Source organism: Rousettus aegyptiacus, unplaced genomic scaffold (genome assembly GCF_014176215.1).
Source record: "Rousettus aegyptiacus isolate mRouAeg1 unplaced genomic scaffold, mRouAeg1.p scaffold_m13_p_3, whole genome shotgun sequence".
NCBI lineage: Eukaryota > Metazoa > Chordata > Mammalia > Chiroptera > Pteropodidae > Rousettus > Rousettus aegyptiacus.
In genome coordinates, this window is record NW_023416306.1 from 167,440,236 (window position 1) to 167,462,423 (window position 22,188).

At 58.5% G+C, this 22,188-nt stretch overlaps 1 protein-coding gene across 2 annotated transcripts in view; it reads right to left on the reverse strand.

The window, feature by feature from the left end:
• The window catches only part of SYNE3 (spectrin repeat containing nuclear envelope family member 3), a 96,667-nt gene that overhangs the window by 39,521 nt on the left and 34,958 nt on the right, over positions 1-22,188 (reverse strand). The window contains exons 2-4 of one of the 2 annotated variants that reach the window (XM_016155916.2): positions 13,979-14,127; positions 7,792-7,964; positions 6,277-6,586 (exon numbers count right to left, since the gene is read on the reverse strand). In XM_016155916.2, coding sequence (XP_016011402.2) covers positions 6,277-6,586; positions 7,792-7,964; positions 13,979-14,122 — 627 coding nt within the window. In that variant the 5' untranslated portion in view covers positions 14,123-14,127. The remainder of the gene's footprint in view (positions 1-6,276; positions 6,587-7,791; positions 7,965-13,978; positions 14,128-22,188) is intronic. The other variant, XM_036238967.1, reaches the window with a different exon arrangement.

The following is a 22,188-nucleotide window of genomic DNA, read 5'->3' on the forward strand; positions in this document are numbered from 1 at the left end:
CCTCCACGCATGCAAATGTCCAAGTCACTGCTGGGAGCTCACCTAATCCTCGCAAGGCCGTAGGGACAAGGTTTCAATGGCTAGTGTCAGACAATAAAATCACCCGAGGTTGGCAGACGGCAGACGGTTTTGGTTTTAGCAGCCACGTGGTTTCTGTTGTGGCTATTCGACGTCTCATGAGCTACTCCCGTTGTAGCAGCTCAGACACTCAGCCAGGGGCGGACACGCAGAGAGAGATCGTATGCCGATCAAACGGAAGTACGCACGCCGAAACTGAAATCGCACATCCTTTTTACATGTCATGAAATACTCTGCTTTTTACACCCCACCCCAGTCATTTCAAAACGCAAAATCCATTTTTAGCTCACAGGGCATGCAGAATCAGGAGGTGGGCTGGGTCTGGCCCGAGGGCCACCATTTGCCGACCTCAGCCATGGGGCCAGGCCATGTCCAGGAGGGCCCTGAGGCTCCATGAAGCTAATTCAAAAGCTCTCAACTGGGAAGTGTGGACAGACATGCAGATTCAGAAATTTCCCTGCTGTTTGAGAAGCTCCTCACCAAATCTATACATACTAATTAATTCGTTTAAACCTTTGCAACAACCATTGCAAGTAGGAGACAACATCCCCATTTTAGAGATGGGGAAACCGAGGCACAGGACCAAGCCCCTCAGTGAAGAGCTGAGAACGCTCTTGCGAATGGGCGTGGGGCCAGCAGCACACAGCAGGTGGGAAAGCATGGTGCTGTTCGAATGACAAAAAGGGACCAACGGACAGTGCCCAGCTCCTGGGGCTGCCCTTGCCGGGTCCCCCTTCCTGCAGGGTTATCTGCATCCTCCTAGAGCTTCCGCTATCCACGAGAAAGCCTCATTTATGAGACAAAGTGGGTCGGGAATAATGAGCAGAGGGTAAATGCTGGCCTGTCGACGCCGATGGTTATAACTCTTGCAGGGAAGGGAATTCGCCAGAGAGCGAGCGTGCCGGCTGGCGGCTCCGCGTGTGAGTGATGAGGTGCCGGCACTGGGGAAGCCCGGAATGAATAAAAGCGTCCGTGATAGGGAGAGGCCCGGAGAGGGCCGCGGCTGAGCAGGGCCGCCATCCGGATGAGCTCCGTGCCAGGCGCAGCGATCACAGAGCACACGGCTCAGCGGCGGCTGGGCCGGCCGCGGTGGAGCGTGACAGCGGAGACGGATGGGAGGGTGCTCGACCTGCCCTCGTTAGACCAAACAATTCAACGGGCCGTGGCCGGCACAGTTGTCAGGGATGTCAAAACCCAACCGATTAACCAAGGCGGCGGGGGACAGATGCCTGCGAAAAGGCCGCACGGACGGGCCGCTTTGGTTCGTGGCCCAGACGCGCCAGACAGACACGCCTTCTTTGAGGGTGGGAAGCGGGCAGACGGAGGAGATGCTATTTGCCAGGCCCTCCAGATAATGGAAAGAGTGGATTAAAAACACTCAGACAGAATAAACAAGCATGACCCTAGGGCCGAGCAGCCTGCTCTGTCTCTGTGTGACTTTCAAACGCTTTGGGCTGACGGGGTGCTATGGCTCCCCCCGCCCTCCCCCGCCCGTCCTGCTGGGCCAGCTGTCCTAGCTAAGAATCTCCCTCTACGGGGTGGGTCACAAAGGCCACAGTCCAGAGATGGCCCCCACAGTGCTTCTCTGATCCGGTCCCCATCCTCACCAGAGGCTTTGCTACTCAACATATTATAGAAGTCAAATATGGACTCTCAGAGGTGAAAATGGCCTGTTAGCTGGCATGAGAAATGCTGAAATGGGCTCTTCTTCGTGAAGGATGAGGTATTAATACATATAATGTCTCCTACGGTCTGAGTTGGATCCTCCCCAAATTCATATGTTGACGCCTTAATCCCCAATGCGATGGCATTTGGAGGTATGGCCTTTGGGAGGTGATGAGGATTAGATGAGGTCCTGAGGGTGGGCTCCCCATGATAGCATTAGTGCCCTCATAAAAAGAGACACCAGGGTGCTTGCCGTCCCCCTCTCTCTGCCTCTGCCGTGAGGACACAGTGAGAAGGCAGCTGACTACTGTTAGGTCGGCGGGGGAGGGCCAGCAGGATGTCTGCCTGGAGACTTCCCGGCCTGACATCGGAATCCAGGCCTACCCTAAAGCCCTGGCGCCCCTACCCTAACCCAGATGCTCAACTGACACTCCCCATTCTATACCCTACCCCTACATAACCCTATAAAGACTATGCCCTCCCGTCTCAGGGCACGACTTCTCTGGCCCCTCTCCTCTCTGGACCAGTGAACCTTGCCCAGGAGCCCTCTCCCAATAAAGGCCTTGCTTTTAAAACTTTTCTCGGTATGTCACACATTCACCTCACAACTACAAGTCAAGAAGGATCTGCCGGCACCTTGACCTTGGACCTCCAGCCTCCAGAAGTGCGGGAGATCAACATCCGTTGTTCAAGGCCCCGGTCTGTGGTGCTCTGAGCTGGCAGCCCGAGCTGAGCAGGACCCTCCCCACTTTGAGAGTAGGCCCATATCTCCAGGGACCCTTACACAGCCCTGGTCCTGTCCCTTGGTCGGGTTTTGGCTGCCTGCCTGGAGGTGGCTTTCTCATCTGCCTTGAGAGAGCCTTTTATACCAGGTGAGGCCTTCCTCACGTGTACAGAGCAAGTAGCCAGGAGGCACCTGGGGCACCAAGAAGCTACTGGATACACAGCGTTCCCACCTGCTAAGGACGGAGCCGAAGTGGTTTCTTCCGTCAGGGCGGGGAGGCTGGGCTGGGCCCAGGAGGTGGGTCCCATTTTACCAGTGAGGACCTTGGGGTGGGGACTTAACTCTCCTGCCGAGAAAAGGTTGTCCCTCTCAGTCCCCTGAGGGTCACAGCCCCCTCTGGAATCCGACAAAGATGCTCCGGCTCCTCTCCTGGCTTAACGCCCACTCATGCACCAGTATGCATCTAACTTCGCAGGCCCTGACCCCTCCCCACCTGCGCCTCTCAGACTTCTGCAGCCGGCTCTGGGGGAGACAAGAGATGGCTCTATGGTCACCACACCATCTCCATCCACGAGCTGAGGGGCTCCCAGTGAGTCAGAGCTGAGCTCCCAAACCCCTAGAGGCAGAAAGAAAAAACCACCTGTCTGAGCTTCGGCCCACCGCTGGAAAAGCCAAACCGAATTCGCTCTTCGCGCAGGGTCCAGTCACCCCGCAGACACCAGCGCCCCATGGCCACGTCGGGGTCAGAACTGACCAGCTCATCTGGTGACTCCGCGGGCTCCCGCCAGGGCGGCAGCACCACCTCCCCCAGGACCCTGCCGGCCAGGCTCCGCCTCCTGAACACCCTCGTTCCTGCCTCTGGGGGGCTCCCAGACCCCACTCATTGCTGCGTCCACCTCTCGGCCTGACCCACACTGGAGGCCCCGGTCTCCCCGATGGGCACAGGTGCCATGACCCCCCCAGGACTAGAGGCACAACCGAAGGTGGAGTCCACCTTGGGAGTCGCCTAGAGCTTCTGGCTCTTTCTACTGGGCCAGTTGTGACTGACAATTAGATTTTTTTTTTTTTAAGTCTAAAAAGTGGGCCCAGTAATATCTTCTCTATCTACCACCTAAGAAAGCTGAAAGGATCAAGGTCACAGAAGTGAAGAGACAGGAAAGACAGCAGTCACCAATAAAAGCTGTGATTTCTTTGAGTATTTGGCTCCAGTGAAGGGAGGGTCCCGGGGTAACCATGAGAATCTTTGAGGTGATCGTTTCTGCATCTGGGCCAGAACTGGAGCTTACGCCGCACACCTGGCACACGCCCTCCCACACATCCACTCACACACACGTGCACTCATGCACACACATGCACACTCACACGTGTGCACTCATGCATGCATGCACACGCACATGTGCACTCACACACATGTGCGCGCATGCACACACATGCACACTCACACATGTGCACTCATGCATGCATGCACACGCACATGTGCACTCACACACATGTGCGCGCATGCACACACATGCATGCTCACACATGTGCACTCGTGCACACACATGCACACTCACATGCACACACACCCCTATGCACACACGCACACGTGTACTCATGCACACACATGCACACTCACATGCACACGTGCACACACATGCACACATACACATGTGCACACACCAACAGACCCGACCACTTTCCACTTCCTCTCTGCATGCTGCATGAGGGGCTCTCTGCTGATCGATGCCCATGCTCTGTAAATTCACAGCAAGGAGGCCATGGGGACGGGCACCTTCCCTGCCTGGGCCAGAGGGGCAGAGAATCCTGTTAAGCCTGCTCCGACCACATCTTCAAGAGCCAAACTCCTGTCCATTCTGGCTCGTGAGCAGCTGCCCCAGAACCACCTGTCACTCCACCTCCCCCACGTGCCTGCGAGCTATTCATTCAACAAACAGTTCTCTGAGCACCTGCTGTGTGTCACCCCGACACCATTGTTGTTACTTATTGTCACTGCTGTTGAGAGTAGAGGTGTCCTTTGTGTTGGGAAAATGCCTGTCAGTTTTCCAAGAGCGCACGTGAACTCACTTAGTCCTCACACTCTGGTCACAGGCAGGGCGAGCTGCCTGGCAGCCACACAGCTGGGAAGCAGAGAGCCTGGCTTGAACTCAGGTCGCTTCCCAAGCATTCAGGGACCAGAGTTCCTGCTAGTGGGCTCCCAGATCTCTGCTTGTTATAGAACTCTCTCCCTTAACTTGTAACTTCCGCTTCAGGCATGCGAAAGACAAGATAAGCTGAATAACTTCCCACTACACACAGCCAGAATCGCTGGGTAAAGCATAACAGGCATTGCTGAAATGCAGACCCACACGCCTACCCCGGAGAGCGGTCTCCCATGGACCAGAAGCAAAGATGTTTGTGCAAACCGACTGCTAAACTCACACGCCCGGGGGAGGTCTTCTTGGGTTTATGGCTCAGGCTGGAGGGGTGCGTGAGACAGTGAGCCCAGAGAGGACAGAGACCACTGCCGAAAGGCAGAACCCTCAAGGGCCTACCCCCTCTGCCAAAGGGTGAACTAGAAAAAAATCTCGCCATCAGTACGATACAAGCAGGAGGCTTGTATTTCACTCTGGGCTCTGGCTAAAACACAAGTGAAAAGAACAGTCACCTTTCAGAGAATGGGTCCAGGGGCCTCTTGCATAATTTTGGCTTGGAGTTGAAGTTTAGAGTACTCACTTGGTTCAGGAACCCCCAAACCAATAATACATTGGTATAAAAACAGGAATCATGAAGGCAAATTCCCAGGGGAGCCTGGCTGAAGCAAACACCAGCTACTCTGAGGCCAGGCCCAGCCTCAGGGTTCTGCAGATAAAGCCCTGATTGGGATGAGCCCACAGCTTGAAATGACAAAGCCCCCAAGGAAAGGACCCCCCAGGTCAGGGGACCCAAACAATGTCAGCAGCAGGCCCCAGAACTCCAGCTATTTGATCAATGAAGATTGTAAAATATGTATGCTTAGAATTATCATAGCTATAATTTGTACCTGGAAGGTGTGAGAAATGTAAGGGACACACACACACACACACACACACACACACACACGAACAGTGCGCATGATACAGAACCAAGCAATTTCTGAAAACAAATAACTGAACTTAATAACTCAATGGCCTGTTTATAAAAAGCAAAGCGAGAATGAGGTGAGGGAAAGGGACAAAGGACGGGCACAGGAATGGGGGGAAGAGCGAGAAAGGGCAGAGGAAGAGAGGCTAAAGGGGGGAGGAGGGCGAGAAGGAGGAGGGGGCCTGGCCGGAGGACCGCCTTAGCCCACCAGTCAGTCAGCGCGCTGCACTAAGCACCACGTGCGTATTGAGCAGCAGGGGTGATGGATGGTAGATAATGGGTCGATGGGCGGGAGGATGGCGGAGGGGCGTGTGGGTGGGTAGATGGAAGATGGGCGGGTGGGTAGGTAGGTGGTGGGTGGATGGACGGATGGGCAGATGGGTGACAGGTGGATGGTGAGTGTAGGCGGGTGAAGGGGTAGACAGTGGGAGGGAGGTCGACAGCAGACAGACGGGGGGGGCGACTGGGTGGGGGAAGAGGCGGGCGGGTCGATGAGCAGGTGAGTGAGTAGATAGATAAGCGAAGGGGTGGTTAAGTGGTTGTCCAGGTGAACGGGAGACGCTCAGGCTGGTGGAGCAATAGATGGGTGAGCGGATAGGAGAATGAATGACGGAGGGCGGCGGGCGGGTGGGTGCTCGGGGGGTGGAGAGTAGACGGGGGGCTAAATGCATGGTGGGTGAAGACGGAGCCCGCCGCGCCTCACCCACCTGGGCTCTGGCCTTCAAGGCATCGTAGTCATCCTTCATCTTCTTCTGGGCGTCCTCGCCCACGCTGGGGTCCCCGATCCTGTAGAACAGGGAGGCCGCCTCCTCCAGCAGCCGGTCCAGGAGCGCCGCCTGGTTCTCCACGTTGTTCAGCAGCACCTGGGCGTGGCTCAGCTGCCACTGCTTCTGCTGCAGGCCCAGCTGCAGCTCCACGGGGGGCTCCAGCGCCACCGTGATCTTCTGGAACCAGCGGTAGAACTCGTCCTGGGCCAGAAGGTACTCGCTCCAGTGCAGCCACACCCACTCGATGCGGCTGCGGGCACAGAGACCACGGCAGTGAACGGCCTGCCCGCCTGGCTCCTGGGCTCTGCCCCGTCCCAGGGGGCTGTGGGAGGGGGGTCTAGTGACATCTTCTCTGGGCCTCAGTCACCTGGGCAGCTTGTGGACACCCCAGATTCTGGGCCCTACATCAGTGCTACTGGCCGAGCCCCTCCGCCTGGCAAATTAGCTCCATGGTGGGGCTGGGGCTCAGATTCCAGATCCGCTCTGAGGACCAGCAGCCTTGCTGACATAGTGGATGGGGCCTTAGCCACCAGAACCCCAACTTCTAGCCCTAGGCTCCCATTGTCGAGACACAGGCGCCCAGTCATTTCTCCCCGGGGTCAGGGCTCCCCACACAGTCACCTCAGCTTCTTCCCACGGGCATGCCCACTAACAGTCACGGGAAGATGCCACTCAGAGCATGTCTGGTAGAGGCTGGGGGCCAGCGTGTGGGTTCCAGCGGGGGCCATAAACTCCCTGAGTAACCCTGCCTCCTCACGCGCCTCAGTTTCCCCATCTGTAACATGGCGATGGCCCTATCGGTCCGGCCAACATCAAGCCACTCTGGAATTCCAAGTGCAAGGGTTTGAAACGCGGAAAACACTGTGTGAAGCGTTTCCCTCCCTCCCCCTCGGCACATTCAACATTCGGTTTTATCAAGACGGAGAGGATGCTGGCAGGTCCTGTTTACAGTGTGCCAAGCACTGTGCCTTGCTCTTGACATTTCCTATCTCCCCTTTCCATCCGCCTGACAACCTTCGAGGAGCCCGAGGAGAGAGCAACTTTCCCCAGGTCATGCAGCAAGCAGCCATCAGAGCGGGCGGCAATCCTGGGCCTGTGCGACACCCCGCCCCCTGCCTGGCTGCCCGGTGCAGGCAGAGAACTTGGCCCAAAGAGCTGGGCAGGCAACCGGCCTTCCGGCTCCAGGGCCGTCCTCCCCTGCTGCGGGAGGACGCGCACATGGCGAGTCTACAGAGAATTAACTGCTGGCCAAAAGATGGGCTCCCACTGTCTTCCGTCACCTCTAAGCCCGATGATAACCAGAGAGCGGGCGGCAGGGCTGGCCCAAATCCCAAGGGAACATCCCGCTCCCAGGAATCCCAGCGCGGGGTGGAGGCCCCAGGCCTGGGCAGTGGTGGGCAAGGAGGGTCCGGGCAACTGCAGGCAGAGCCCTGGCAAGGCCCCCAGCAACCCCACCTGTGACAGTGAGTCATGTAGGTGACCGTGTCCTCCCATTCCTCCTTGATGTCCTTTATCTGGGCCAGAATCCTGGCCTTCTGGTCCTCGCGGCAGCATGCCAGGAGCTCTTCGGCCGCCCGCAACACCAGGTCCACCTTCAAGTGCCCCTCCGGCTCCAGCTGGCATATTTTCTGTCGTGGACACAGAAGCCAGTTTCCAGGGGTTAGACGAAGCGCACACGGGCAGAGCCGCCGACAGCGACGTGACGGGAAGGGTCTGGACTACGAGCCCGGAGGTGCTGGGTTTGCAGAGCCTGTGGCCTTGCGGCCTGCCGCTGCCTCTGAGGGTGGGAGTGGGGAGCACAGAGGCGCCCGAGCTGTCTGGTGGTGTGGGGGGCCCCGCTTCCCTGCTCAGCCTGTTTCGAGCTATGCGAATTCAGGCAAGTTTCACCCTCTCCCTGGACTTGGTTTGACCATCTGCAGAATGCGAGTGTTAACAGTACTTTAAGATTTTTTTTTTTTCATAATTAAATGAGAAAATGCACACGAAGCTCGTGTCAGGGTGCGGGCTTGACCCAGGCCCCAGATAAGGCTCCGGAGTCACTGGAGTTTGCGATGGTCGAGGCGGCAGCAAGCGCCCAGCAGGCACCCAGAGTCCCGCTCCGCGGCCAGTGGCACTGCGGGAAAGAAAATCCCACAGTGACTAGTGTGGACTGAAGATACGAGGGCCCCCGTGGAACGTTCTGGACTGAGAAGGATTACCCACCCCCCGCCCAGAACATTTCACATGGCGCAGGACCCGGGGGCCCGCCACGGGCCAAGGATGAATTTCCTGTCATCCACTGAGACTTAACTGGATTCGAAATCATCATCGTAAGTAAGGACCTGTATGTCTGACTCTGGGCTGCAGAGCGCACCGCGTGCCACTCCCCACGCAAGCAAGATGGGCGCCCCGGGAATTCCGGTTTTACAGACGAGGGTGCCGGGGACCCACAGAGAGCCCGAGCTTTGCAGAACGTGTCTCTGCGGCAGTCAGCCGGCCTTCTTCCCGTCTGCTGCCCGGTGCAAGCTCGGAGGACGCCAGCTCCGTAAACTAAGGGTGCCAAAGCTCCCGCAAAGCTCAGTCCCTCTCTGCCAAACCCAGAAGGAGCCGGCCAGGCCCGGGAAGTCGCCGTGGGGACGATGGCCCTTCCCCAAAGCCTAGTGCCCCAACTGTGCGGCCTCGTCCAGGCCTCTGCTCTGCCCTCCTGAGTTCTGGTCAGGGAGACACAGGAGACCCGAGCCCCATGCCCTTAGCACAGAAGTGAGTCTGTTGCTTCCTGGCCAAGGAGAGAAGAATCGGCCAGTCCCCGAGGCAGGTGGGACACCTGGCTGGAAGCAGAAACATCTGCCGAACTACCAACCAGTGGACGGTTGGCCGTGGGCCGGGCCCAGAGGCCAGAGGCCACAGCTGGCCTGGCAGGGCCTGGCAGGGTCAACTTTTGAGAAGCAGATCCCACCTTCCTTGCTGCCCTGATGACTGTGCCCCAAGGACTTTTTCTAGCCCATCACCAGCAAGGATGCAGTCCAGGAGTGCCCACCGAGGGACACTAGCCAGCCCGGAGGGGACTCAGACTGCAGCTGCAATACTGTTTTTGCAGCGGCGCCAAGGAGGACAACGTCGAGTGGAGGCTGGATGGAGGGAAAACCTCGGGGTGGAAGCAGGAGACGAGGACAGCTGGAGGGATGGGGTTCGGCAGGGCCTTCCGCCCTCACAGCCAAGACCAGGTGGGCACCGCGCCGGGCCCCGTGCCGGGCTCTGTGCTGGGTACGGCTCTGGGTCCTGGATCTGGATGAACACACGGGGCCTGACGCTTGCAGGCTGTGCTCGGGTCTGCAGACAACAGCACAGATCACCGTGAAGGAGCAGGGAGGCCACAAAGGGCTACGGCAGCTCCCAGGAGGGGTGTGGGGACGTCCGGGAAGGCTTCGTGAGCAGGCAGCGCTGCACCAAGCCTCGGTGATATGCAGACGTTTGAGCGGTGACTTGAGCAAAGGTGAAGCATGACGCGTTTAGGGACAACGTGTCTGGCTTTTGGATGCCGGGCCCCGGGAAATGCTAGCATGCCCCTGGCCACGGAAGGGCCTGGAAGTCAGTAAGGAGGCAGCCTCGGTCAGGCCAGGCCCCAAGTGCAGAGCCAAGGAGGCTGGGAACCAAAGGACAAAGAGGCAAGACACTGGGGCGCAGGCCACCGGCTCCTGATGAGGCCCGGGGCGTGGGCCTGGCCGTACGCCTGCATCGGAACCACAGGAAACGACCCGCTGCGCGGGCTGGTGCGGCCAGCACGGCCCGCACTGAGCCGAGCGCGCCGGGAACGTCCTCGCCTCAGTCCTCCCCGCCCCTGCCAGGTGGCAATGCCCACCTCCCCCGAGTGAGCCGAAGTGGCGGGGGCTCCAGAAACTCTCCCCAGTGGCTACCGCGGGCTGCAGGGGGATTCGAACCGAGGACTGGGGCGCAGACCCAAGCTCAGCCTCTGAGTCTGACTTCCCAGAAGCAACATTCTCTCCATTCTCCACGAGGGTCCTTGCGCCTCAACAGATAGGGGTGAGGGGTCCTCTCCACCCCCCGCCCATTTTACCAATAAAAATGAGGTTGTGTGTGGGCATGGGACTCACCCCCGGCCACACGCCATCAGAGCTGGATCAGAACTCACATCATGGTCACTCTAGCAAACAGGTACTCTGGACTCGCCGGTGGAGGGGCCATGAGGGAGGCCCCAGGCCCCAGGCCCCAGGGGGAGGTCCCCGGACCGGGAGGGTGGAGAAGGCTCTAGCTGTTCCCTTTCACCAGACGGAGGAAGTGAAATGTTTTCTGATTGTGAAATTGGTTTCAAAATATATCAAAGCACGTGGAAAACAAGCGAGCCTGAGCCCCGCAGGAGAGCGCAGCGGTGGAGCACCCAGGACGCGACTCCCCTCTCCCCTCTCCCCTCTCCCCTCTCCCCTCTCCGGGGCTCCAGGTCAAATTCCGGGGCTCGGTTCCCCGGGGTTCACCCGCCTGAAGAAGCGCTCCCTCCCTCCCTCCGGCCTCCAGAGCCTGTGCGCCCCAGCCTTGCCAGCAGAGCTCCCTGAGCTCCCTAAGGACTACGGCCGCCGCCTCGGTAAGCCAGACCCACCACCGGGGGGCAATGACCTGCCAACGAGGGGTGCAAGGCCCAAAAGATTAGCGCCCCAAGACAGAGCACACACTCGGGGCGGTGGCGACCCCAGGCAGACAGCCAGGAGCTGGAGCTGCCAGGGGGCAAGAGAGACTCGAGGATATTTCACACAGACACCCGGACCCGAACAAAAGGGCGATCCATGGACAAAGGCTCAATGAAATCAAGGAGGCTTCCTGCCGAGGGGAGGAGGTGTGTGCTTGGAGGTGGGATGGCGGGGGCGGGGGCTGGGCGGCCGAAGACGGAAAACGGGCCTGGGCAGAGAGTGGAGGGCTTTTGATGCCAAGTCAAGGTTGGTGTCTCTTTGGTGGACGGTGGGAGCCACGGAAGGCTTTAGCGGAGGGTGAGATCATGAGACCCATGTTGGGGGTGCCCCTCATACATGCGTGTGCAGCCGCCTGGATTATGTGCATGCCTGTCCCGTTATGCTGTGACCTCGATAGCAGGGTGCGTCTCCCCCCGCCACCCCCCCCCACCCCCGCCTCCGCTGCCCAGGACCCCCCACGGGATGGACAGCGGGGCTCCGAACGCGGCCCCAGGCTCAAGCTCTACGAAAGCAATGCCTTGAATTCTGGCCGTTGCGGTGTTCAGGACAATAAAACCACATTCCCACTGCTCTGTGAAATAAATCACGAAAGCCAACAGTGCAGCCTTGCGTGCATAACGGGTGTCGAATGAATGTCTGTTCCCCCCTTCCAGTGACCCAGCTGGAGCAGTCCTTTGATAAATGCCCATCGGTGACAATGACGATTTCGATGATGACAACGGCCGAGTCTGACAAGGGAAGGGCCTAGGGCTGCCAGCTCCTCTCCCGCCTCCAGGCTTGTCCTGTCCAAACAGCCTCCAACCTTCCAATCCACCGTCTGCTCTGTGACAGAAGAGGGGTCCAAGTTCGGGGTTCCAGACTGTCGCCCTCTGACCCCTGCCTGCCTCTCTGGCCCTGGCCCCCTGCTTCTGTCCAATAGTTGGTGCCGCCCAACACCAACCATACTGGGGCTCCTGGCATGTGCCCCAAGCTGTTCCTGCGTCCAGTGCCTTTCTGACACTGTTCCCTCTGCCTGGAGGCCCCCTTCTCCGCACCCTCACCCCTGGACCCCCGACCTGGCTAACTCCTCATTTAAGCCTCAGCGGCAAAGTCGCCTGTCCCCAGCAGCCTCTCTAAGCCCCCCAGGACTAGGCTGGGGGATGTGAGCTCCTCGGGGGCCCTGAGCGTCCTCCAGGAAGTGCAGTGGGGATGTCCGCTCACGTGGGTTCATCACCCGATCGGGAAGCCGCTGACTAGATCACTCGAGAGTGGTCGGGCTCTAACCAGCTCACGGAGCTGTGTTCGCGGCTGTCATCGACCACGTGGGGACGGGGTGGCCTTCCCCGCCGGGAGATGCAGCCTCGCACTGACCGAGGGCTGTATTTAATTAAGCCGTGTGGCAAGCGGCTGAGGGCAGAGGCTGGGGTGTGATCCCCTGGGGGTGAAGAGGGCCTCGCAGGAGGGGACTAGAAAGGGTGTCACGGTCACCGCCAACTTGGTCGTTTGCATCAAGCTTTGCAGGCTGCCAAGGGCTTTCTCCTCTGCTAACGTGCCTTGAGCAACAACGCGGCCCCTCACGGAGTGCCCTCCGGGTCTCCCTCCCTCCTCAGAGCAGCATTCTGAGATCCTTAGCATTCTAGGAGGGATGTGAACTGCGGCCCAGAAGGGTCAGGTGACTTGCAGGGAGCCACGCCCGGCAATAAGCAGAGCTGGGATTCGAACCCAGGACATCCGGACTGCAAAGCCTCGTCCTCTCTCTAGTTCAGTGAGCTGTTCGATTCAACAGAACGTCTGGGAACCCAGAGCGCCCCGCTCCCTGACCCTGCCAGGTACAACGTTATGGGAACAGCCATCTCTGGAGAAGCCCACGGCATCGCAGAGGGGCAGAAAGCTCACCCGAGGGGGAGTCAGACACCTGAGTGCTAGGATGGCCGGTCCACCCGGAGACACGTCCGCCCAGACAAGCCGCACGATCTCCCCAAGACTCAGTCCCCCCAACTGTCCGGTGCGGACAATGGCGCCTAGTTCATGTCTTGGTGAAGCGTAAACCATCGGCCCTGAAAGGGTGGTGTAAATTCTCAGCTTTGACTGTCCACTTGAAAAAAAGACATTACGTATTTTCAACAAAACCCATAAGACGGCGCACACACAAAGAAGCCACTCGGGGACGCGAGGTCCCTGGTCGAGGACCAGCTCGTGTGGGGTGGGAAGCCCCCCTTAGAAGCACCCATTGTTAGGTGTCGGATCAGAATTGTGGAATACGCCAATGGGTGTGGCCAGTGCTTCGCTTACAGTTGGGAAACTGAGGCCCAGAGAGGGACAGAGACTTGGCGGAGGTCACACAGCACTAGCATCAGCATGGAGACTATAACCCAGGTCTCTAGCTCTTAGTCCAGTGCTCTTTGGCCTTGTCCCTGGGCTGGAGCAGAGGCTCTCAGATGGGGGTGCCCAATGCCGGGCCAGGCGCCAGCACTTCCGGTCCGTGTAGCTCTGCGTGTACTGAGCCCTGCTTTGTGCCAGGCAGCGGGTAAAGCTGAACCTGGACCTGGAGAAGCCAAAGGAGGTCACTCGTCACTGGGCAGAGCTCCCCGCAAGCCCCTGAAGGCCAACTGGGGCCCGCACAGACCTGGCAGGGACTTGAGCCCCAGGGACACAGGGAAGGGGGTGGGGAAGCCAGGTCTGGGCCAGCTGGGGACCCACCTGGCTGCATGGTGCCCCTGCCAGGACGGGAGAGCCAGAGGGCAGGCTCTAGACCCTTACTGTGAAGGTGTGGTCCTAGCACCAAGAGCAATGTCACCTGGAGAATGTCACCTGGAGAATGTCAGAAATGCCACATCTTGGGCCTGCCCGACCTCCTGGATCAGAATTTGCACTTCAACCCAAATCCCCAGGAGATACAAACACATCAGAGCTTGAGAAACACTCCCCCGTAACCTAGACCACCCCTGGTGAGTGGGTGAGTCGTGGCCATTGCCTCTGCATACCTCGGTCTGCCACAGCCTGGCCTCCAGGGCGTCACGAGGCCCCTGGGTGTTGTCGTTGACCTGCAGCCGCTCCTGCATGGCCTGCATCCACTCCCGGGCCTCCTCCAAGCTCCCGCTGAAGTTGTCCAGGGCCCGCTGGGTCATGGCGCCTGCGGGGGTAGAAAGCGCGACCACGTGAGATCGGGCGGAAGGGCGAGAAGGCAGGGGGCAGGCCGACGGGGCTGCGAGGGCAGGACTGACCGTGGGGACAGGCCGACGACCCCACCACCAACGGCCCTCCCGGAGCTCCGACCGGGGGCTGGGTTGTCATGGCCGGGGCGACGGAGTTTGTCAAAGAGCCGAAGGACCGGAAACAGGTAGGGAAGGAACACAGGTCTGGCCTCTCGGGTGGCAGAGCAGCGACAGCGGGCCCGGGGTGCCAGCCTGGCCATGCAGCTCCCCTGCTCCCCTCTAGCCCAGCTCAGGGCTCAGGAGCACCTCCTGTCTCTTTGGGTCGAAGCCCCTTGTAAAGAGGACCCCAAAACACATACGGTCTGCGATGTCGGTAATGGATAATACATCTTGATCTGAATGGATCAAAAGCCTCAACCTAAAAAAACATGATTTGGGACACTGGTCAAGCTGACGCCAGCCCCCGAAACTCTCCTAAAATTAACATCTCAGGCCGGGGATGGCCATGCTCGCCAGGTGTCTGATGGCTACTTCTCTGACAGCTGGGGTCCACGACAGATACTGCTTCCGTGGAGTCGCACACCACATGCTCCTGGCGGCCGCTGACAATCAGCTGCCCCGGCACTTGAGACCTGCTTGTATGCTAGCCTTAGGCACCCCCGCCTGCTGGAGTTGGTCTCCCCACTAAACCAAGCCCTCTGCTACACCGCCCACCCTTCCCTCGCCCTTACCTGCCAGCTGTGGAGGCAAAGACTCAGATTTTCTCATGCAACTTTCTCAAAATCCCATTAAGCCCAGACACAACTCTCCTGCATGCCAGTCTTGTTGTCTGCTTATGGCAACTCTAACCTACTTTGGATTAAAGTTATTTATATCTGCATCTTATGTGGAGGATTGTGTCTAGCTTAACCTCCAATCTCCCATATTGCCTTGTACAGAGTAAGCCCTTTGCAAATGTCTTTGAAATAGCCCAGAATCGGTATAAAGGTTAATGCACGGAAAACCGATCACAGCGTTAGCTAAAACGGCAAGACAAAACAAAACTAGAAACAACCCAAACACTCAAAATAGGGTGTTAGTCAAGTAAAGTACGGTACATTTCCCCTTCAGAATATTACGCAACCAACAAAAAGCACACTTAAAATGAATCTGTGATGGAGAATTCTTAGAATATATTGATAATATCAAAGGAGACAAAATTGTATATTTAGTAGTCATAACTCTGCAACTAATAAAAGCAAAATAAAATAACAACCACAAAAACTGGCTCATAGGAAAAAATTGAGGAGTCCTATCATTACAGTGTCCGTGTGACTGAATTAGAGTGCGGGTGGGGGGAGGGGGTGTGCCCGGTCCCACGTGGCCTCAGGCCTCTCTTTCCCTGGCATGGTGTCCTAGAAGGCTGCTTGGTTAAGGATGAGTGTCTGTGGCTGGTGGAACCACAGCCGGAGGTTTTTCTGTTTATTTTTCCTCTTAGGTACTTTGCGAATTTTCCAGAAAGAGCAATCGTTACTTGAAACGAAACGAAAACCAGTTTCTAAACCTTGGCTGAATTGTTTCTTGGCCTTTTCTTCGCAATCATCAGTTGCTTGTTTATCAACTGATGGAAACAGGTTGACTGGGAATCTGGGCGCCCCCTGCCCCCCCGGGCCCTGCGCGGGGTGGGATCATCGGACCCGACCCACAAGGCAGGACACTGGGGTGACGGGGAGTGGGCCGCCCGGGGTGGCCTTTGCCCCGGGTCCTGGGCACAACTGCCCTGCACAGCTCAGTGTCCCACGCACTGCTTCCCCTTGGGGGGTGTTTTGATTTTTTTTTTCCTAACAAGTTAATAGGTTCTCCGTAGCCACTCCCAGTCTTTGAATGCTTCGTTTGAGAAGCACATTAGAATGTGCAGGCGTCTAAATTGGTTCATTGTGGCTTTAATCTCTTGTCTGGTGTGCGAGTTGATCGGCTTCCAGAAGCTCCGCTTTTATTTCTATCAAGTGAGAAATGGGAGAGGCAGGGACTGAGGCTCCAGGGTTTCGAATGACACAACCGTGCGGAAAGGTCCAACCACCGAAAGCCAGGGAGGTTTCGCACGACGCTTCCGGCGGGAAATGCCCAGGGCCTGTGAAACGGGGCGGTGTGGCGGCCCCGAGGCGGGTACGTCAAAGGAGACGCAAGGGGTCCACGGGCTGGGGGCGCAAGGCAGGGCTTGGGTGGGCCCGAGACCCACGGATCAGCCCCGGCCGAGGGACCTAACTAGCCGTGGACTTGGGGAGGTTGCGGGTAGAGTTCAAGGGCCACGGGCTTCTTGTCCTGTTCTGCCCGACCATTTCCTTCCAAGTCAACGAAACACACAGGAATTAAGCACCTACTTCCAGCTCGGCCTGATACAATCACCGCAGCAAATGAGCAGCCATCACCACCCCTGCCTCGAGAGGCTCCCGGGAGAGAAAGTGCGCCTTGAACCTGAGTATGGGTTGCAGGTGCATGAGCTGCAAGCCAGGTGGGGGGTTTGAGGAGAGTGGGAAAGGCTCTTAACTTTTTCTGAGGACCCCTTCTCAAAAGAAAGGCTTGAAATGATGGGAATGAAATGCAGAGAATTACAGAGGGAACCAAGCATATTAAAACATGGTTATCACAACACCGAAGCCGAATCCATGAGACCCACACACGCACTCCTCTACCACACTGAATCACAAGATCTAACAATGGGTCCAAACGCCACCGTGATTTTGAAACAGTGATGGGCATACGTGACATTCCCGATGAGCACAGCTGCCACGCGACACAGACCCGTGTGTCACCCAGCTGCGGTCACTGCCAGTGCCAGAACGTGCCTCTTTGGGTTTTGTCTCATGAATACTTGAAGGAATTGTTATCAGCGAGAGGTTACTGGCCGTAGGATGCAGTTAGTTTCCTATCCAAGTTCACGGGCCCCTAAATCTTATCTGCAGCTCCCTGTCAGTCCACTGACCGGGAAGGGTCCTGCTCGGAGTCTCCCGGCAGCCAATGGAAAGGAGCCTGTTTCATCACACAAGGTTCAAAGCTGAACTTAAAAGCAAATGGGCAGCTCGTGAAACGCCCATGCACAAGTGATGCATAATGTAAGGCCCAGGAAGACGGTCCCCCAGGCGTCCCTCCTTGAGGCTCACCAGGGAGCTTTGTATAGTTCCCTCTGTGGGAGCCCTGGGTGGAGGTGGAGGCCTCAGGGAGAACAGCGGCCAGGAGAGCCGGGCAGAGGGCATCCAGCACCTTCTCTGATGAAAGAAGGAGCTTGGTCGTCAGTGAACTCGAGCCAGCCTCTGGTCCGCTTCCCACCCCTCCTCCGGGCAGCAGCCAGACGGGCCCTTCTAAAACACAAATCCAGCTGGCCACTCGCTTCCTTACGTAAACGATCTGCTGCCGCACGGGCCGCAGACTGGCCCCCGGCCCCCGGTGTGACCCCGTTTCCAGCCCTGCTTCTTCCCATCCCTCGCACAATCAGGCCCACGGCAGACGTGCAGCTGTTGGTGCACGGCCAAGACCACGCGTGACCTCTGCCCCCTCTGCTGGAAGCATGCTCCTTCCTAAAGCCTCGCCATCTGCTGAGGAGCCTCCGAGCACCTGTGGACACCCACCACACTTCTCTGCGCCCTGAGAACTAGTCTCCCCTCTTGCCTGGGTGCAGGACCGAGCCTCAGCACCCAGAGCTAGCAAGCGAAGTTACCGGCCCCTCATTAATAGCGACTAGAGGAACGAGGGAGCGGAGGAAGCAAGGGGCGGGCGATACTGAGTGGAGCAGGGAAGAGGAATGCCCACAACGAGACAGGGAAGATGGTAGAGAGAGCCCTGGACCTGGAGTCCGTGCGTTTAGGCTGAGCAAGTACCTTTGCCTCGCTGGGCCTGTACACTGTGAGTGTTGAGCAGGGGGGTTCTCTGAGGGACCTCCGAGGTTGTGGGTTGAGAGGGTCCATGTTACCCAGAAGCGGTGAGCCCGGCCAAGCCCGGACCTCAGACCGCCAGCCTGGTCTGGGCCCTGGCCCCCTTCTCCCCCGGGGGAGCCCCTCCGCAGCCAGCTCGAAGCATCACTTCTAGCATCGTGGCCCCCGCTAAGGCAGGCCAAGGTGCCTTCCAGGGAAGACACCTTCACACCATCACACAGAGGGTCAAGGGTCCAACATGTAAACTTTGGGGGGACACAAACATTCAGACGCCAACACAGAGCTGGCGTGCGATGAATGAAGCCAGCCTCCCGCCCGGCGCCTGGAACACGCTCCGTGTGTGCAAGCGGCTCCCTCTTCTCCCAATCCGTCAGGTGTCAGGTGCCAGGTTCTCCCTCCGCAGGAACCCGCATACAGATGCTGGCTCCCAAACCATCCCAGGGCCTGGTGGGGGCAGGAATGGGGGCCACCAGGGGACTCACACATTTGTGCATCTCAACGGCCGCTGAGTGCTGGGTGCAGAGGATTCGAGAGCAACCAGGCAGGGCTCTGACCACGTCTCGCGAGCACCAATGTGAGCTTTGAAAGAGACGGGCACAGTGGCCACAGGGCCACAAAGGAGGGGTTGTCACCTGGCCTGGGGCAGGTGGACGGAGTGGGAGGTATTGCATGCCGAAGGCAGAAGAGAGGCTCATGGCACACGGGGAGATGGTGAGGCTGGAGCATGGGGACCGGGAGGCAATGGAGGAAGCTGGGGTAGGTGGCTTAGGGCCTGGTCAGAGCCTTGGGAGCCATGTTCCGGAGGCTAGGCTGGTCCCTGGGGTGGGGGTGGGGGGCAATTGGGAGCCAGCGAGGCTTCACGTGGGGGACAGGACTGTTTCTGAGCTTCGGGCAGGTCATCTTGGCCAGGATAGGTAGAGAGGGGAGCACACACGAGGGGGTAGGCAGAGCCAGGGGGTCAGTGCAGAGACCGGCGGCCGCAAGCGGCCACAGACCCTGAGGGCAGGCCGTGGGAACGAGCATCATGGGACAGTGCTCTGGGAGCCAAGGGAGGGGTCTCATCTCTGGCAAGTGTGTGTGTCCGTCTTGGATTAGTTGAATGGACAGAAAATAAAAAATCGAACTATGCATTTTCCAAACATCTTGGCAAAAAGAAAAAAAGGTGCTCCAAATTAAAAAAAAAAAAAAAAAAGTCTGTTTCATTTTCAAGTCCAGAAGCAGCCCTTAGTGGGCCTGCAGCTGTGGGAGGCGAGGCTGGGGGCATGTCTGTGGCTGTCCCCGAGGACTCGGCCAGGGCTGGGCCCGAGGACGCAGATCTTTCTGGTTCAGCTGGCACTAGCCTGATGGATGAGGCAGTTAGAAAGGAAGCAGCCTCGGTTTTCAGCATTCGTGTGGTTATCACGAATGACAGCCGGAAGAGAAGTGGTTTTTCTTCCTTGACAACAGACAAGTTGAGTCAGGGCGAACGACGGAGCAGAGTCAAGGCAGAGCACATGCTCAGAAGACACCTGGGTCAAGAGCCATCGGCCCGTGAGACTGACACATCCACAGAGGGTGAGCAAGACCCGGGGGCATGGCTGGGGACACGGCCTCCCCAGGAATGGATTGCGAGAGTGGACTTTGTGGGAGGCCGAGAAGCTTCCAGAATCTGAGCTCCAGGCCTGAGTCATCACCTCAAAAGAGGAGAGCTTAATTAGAGCCAGAGGGAAGACTCGGGGTGAACTAAGCAGGCAGAAATGTCATAAAAAAGCGTGTGCTGGACAGAAAGGTGGCGGAAAAGGTAACAGACTTTTAAAAGCCAGCCAGGGGAGGGAAGGGTGCCAACACGGCTGTGGCGAGGGGCAACGGCCCCCATCGTGCCGGGCGCTTGTCTGCAAGTCGCCCGTGCGGACTCGGCATCGTGGGTCTCACAGGTAGGTAAGGCTCGCAGGAGGCAGCAGGGGGCGGCGGGGCTTCCCCTGGGGCTGAGCAGGGAGGGAGGACCTCGCCAGAGCGCCCTCCCCTCCTCAGAATGCTGTGGGGACGCATTCCTGCTCAGGAGCAGGTGCTCGGAGGGCAGGGCGGCCATCACCGTCCCCAGCCGCAGACAAGAACGCTGAGACCGGAGGAACCGGCCCGGGGACCCGGAGCCACCCCGGAGGCACTCGGACGTGAGCCCGGCTCTATGGGATTCCAAAGCCTGCGACTGTCTCACTGGCCGCATTGGCTCCAAAACCAAGTCCAACTCCGAGGTCCACTGGGGCATCCGGCGGCCCTGCTCCCAGGGAGGACGGTGACCCGGGGTGAGTCAGGGTCCGACCAGGCCGAGCGAATCCACTCTGAGTCTAGCTGGGAAACAGAGGGGCCTGGCTACGGGGAAGGTAAAAGAGGGAAGAAGAAGCTGCCAGGAGACAAAACAAACAAACAGACAGACAAAAATGGCAACTTCTCTCACGAGGCTGGAGGAACGAGGGGAGGAGGCCACACTATCAGACCCGCTGAGCAGCCAGACCTGGGGCCCCGAGGCAAGCCAGGAGCCAGGGCGACGCGCTGTCAGCTGAGGGGGAAACCCCTGGGCCCACACGGGGTGCCTGAGCTCCGCAGCCCGGGGCGGCCAACCCTCCCGTGACTCAGGGCAGAGCAGGGAGAGATGAAGGCTGCCCGGGCCAGGACCACACGGGCCGTCCATCCGGGGACTTTGCAGGGAACAGCTCCCTTTGCCCTGATCCTGGGCCGCTCAGCAACTGGCCGAGCTCTAGTTGGGTCTCTGGGGAAAAACGACGGGGTACTGGCACTGACGAAATCCCCCAACACTGACCGCCGGCCCGGTCAGCCTTGGTTAGGAACCAAGACTCAGAACCTTGTGTCCTGGGGGTCAGCTGGCATGGACCCCTCTTCCCCACTACCTCACCCTTCTCCTTCCTGAGCCTACAAAGCTGAAGCTGCAAGGTGGAGGGCCCCACTGGCTCTGGGGTGACACCGGTGAGGGTCAGACACCCCGTAAGGGCCAGGATGGAACAGCCCCCTGCCTCGATCCCCCCAACACATTCTGTGGGAAGGTGCACGTGCTGTAATATCACTTGCCATTTGGCAATCCAGAAGCTCCAAGAATCCTGCTTAGCACCTAACCAAACCCCATTAGGGAACACCCCTAAAACGGGACACCAAACCCCTCCCCAGCAAAGACAGGGGCAGAGTCAGGTTCCCAGAGTGGCTGTTATGTGGCTGGCGTTATCGGCACCATTTTATCAAGATGGGAACTGAGACCGGCAAAGCCAAGATCCAAAAGCGGGGGATCCGGGATTAACCACGACAACCGACAGCCACCGTGTGTCGGGCACTCTGTGCGTGCCTGACTCTGATAAAGGTTTATAGCTATTAAGTCATTTATCCTACAAAGACCCAGTGAGACACTTATTATTATCCCTACTTTGTAGTCGCGAAAGCCGAGGATCAACCACGTAAGAACACCGCCCAGGTCAGAGCAGCGGGGGCAGGACTGGAACTCAGGGAGACCTGAGTCCAGAGCCTTTGCTCTCAAACACCACAGGGCCACTTGGCTTCCACACCCCTGCCTGAGTCCCAGGACCCACTGAGAGCTGCCCGCCCAGTGAGAGGAGCCGGGGGCAGCCAGCCCCCCACGGGTCGGCATCCACCCCTGAGCACTAAGTTCCAAGAAGGCGACTCCAGGGCATAAATCTGGGCTTCGGCTCAAAAATCTAGAGTTGGAGACAATGAACTGAGGTCCCAGAGGCCAGGCCTGCTCAGTCACATGGTGCTTGGCCACTCTGGCCCTGTGCCAACCCCGCTGGCCACTGGCATTTTGTTCTGGAACCAAGGCTTCAGGATTCAGACCCGAGTAAACCCCAACCCCCATGGCACACCCCACTGCCAGATACGGCCTGGCGTGCCTGCTCCGCTGACCTGGCCGGGGGACCCCATCGCGCACCGGCCCCAAGCCCTGGCCCCGGGCGCGCTCCTCGTCCCGTGACTCACTCGGCTTCCCCGTGACTCATTCCTGCCCTGCCGCACACAGTTTCCACCCTCACTCGTTCCCACCGCTCCTCGGTACCCAGATGGAATTTCAGGAACTGAGCAGCAGCTGGTTTTCATTGCAGCGCGACTCCAAACGGATTCCGGGAACGCCTGCTT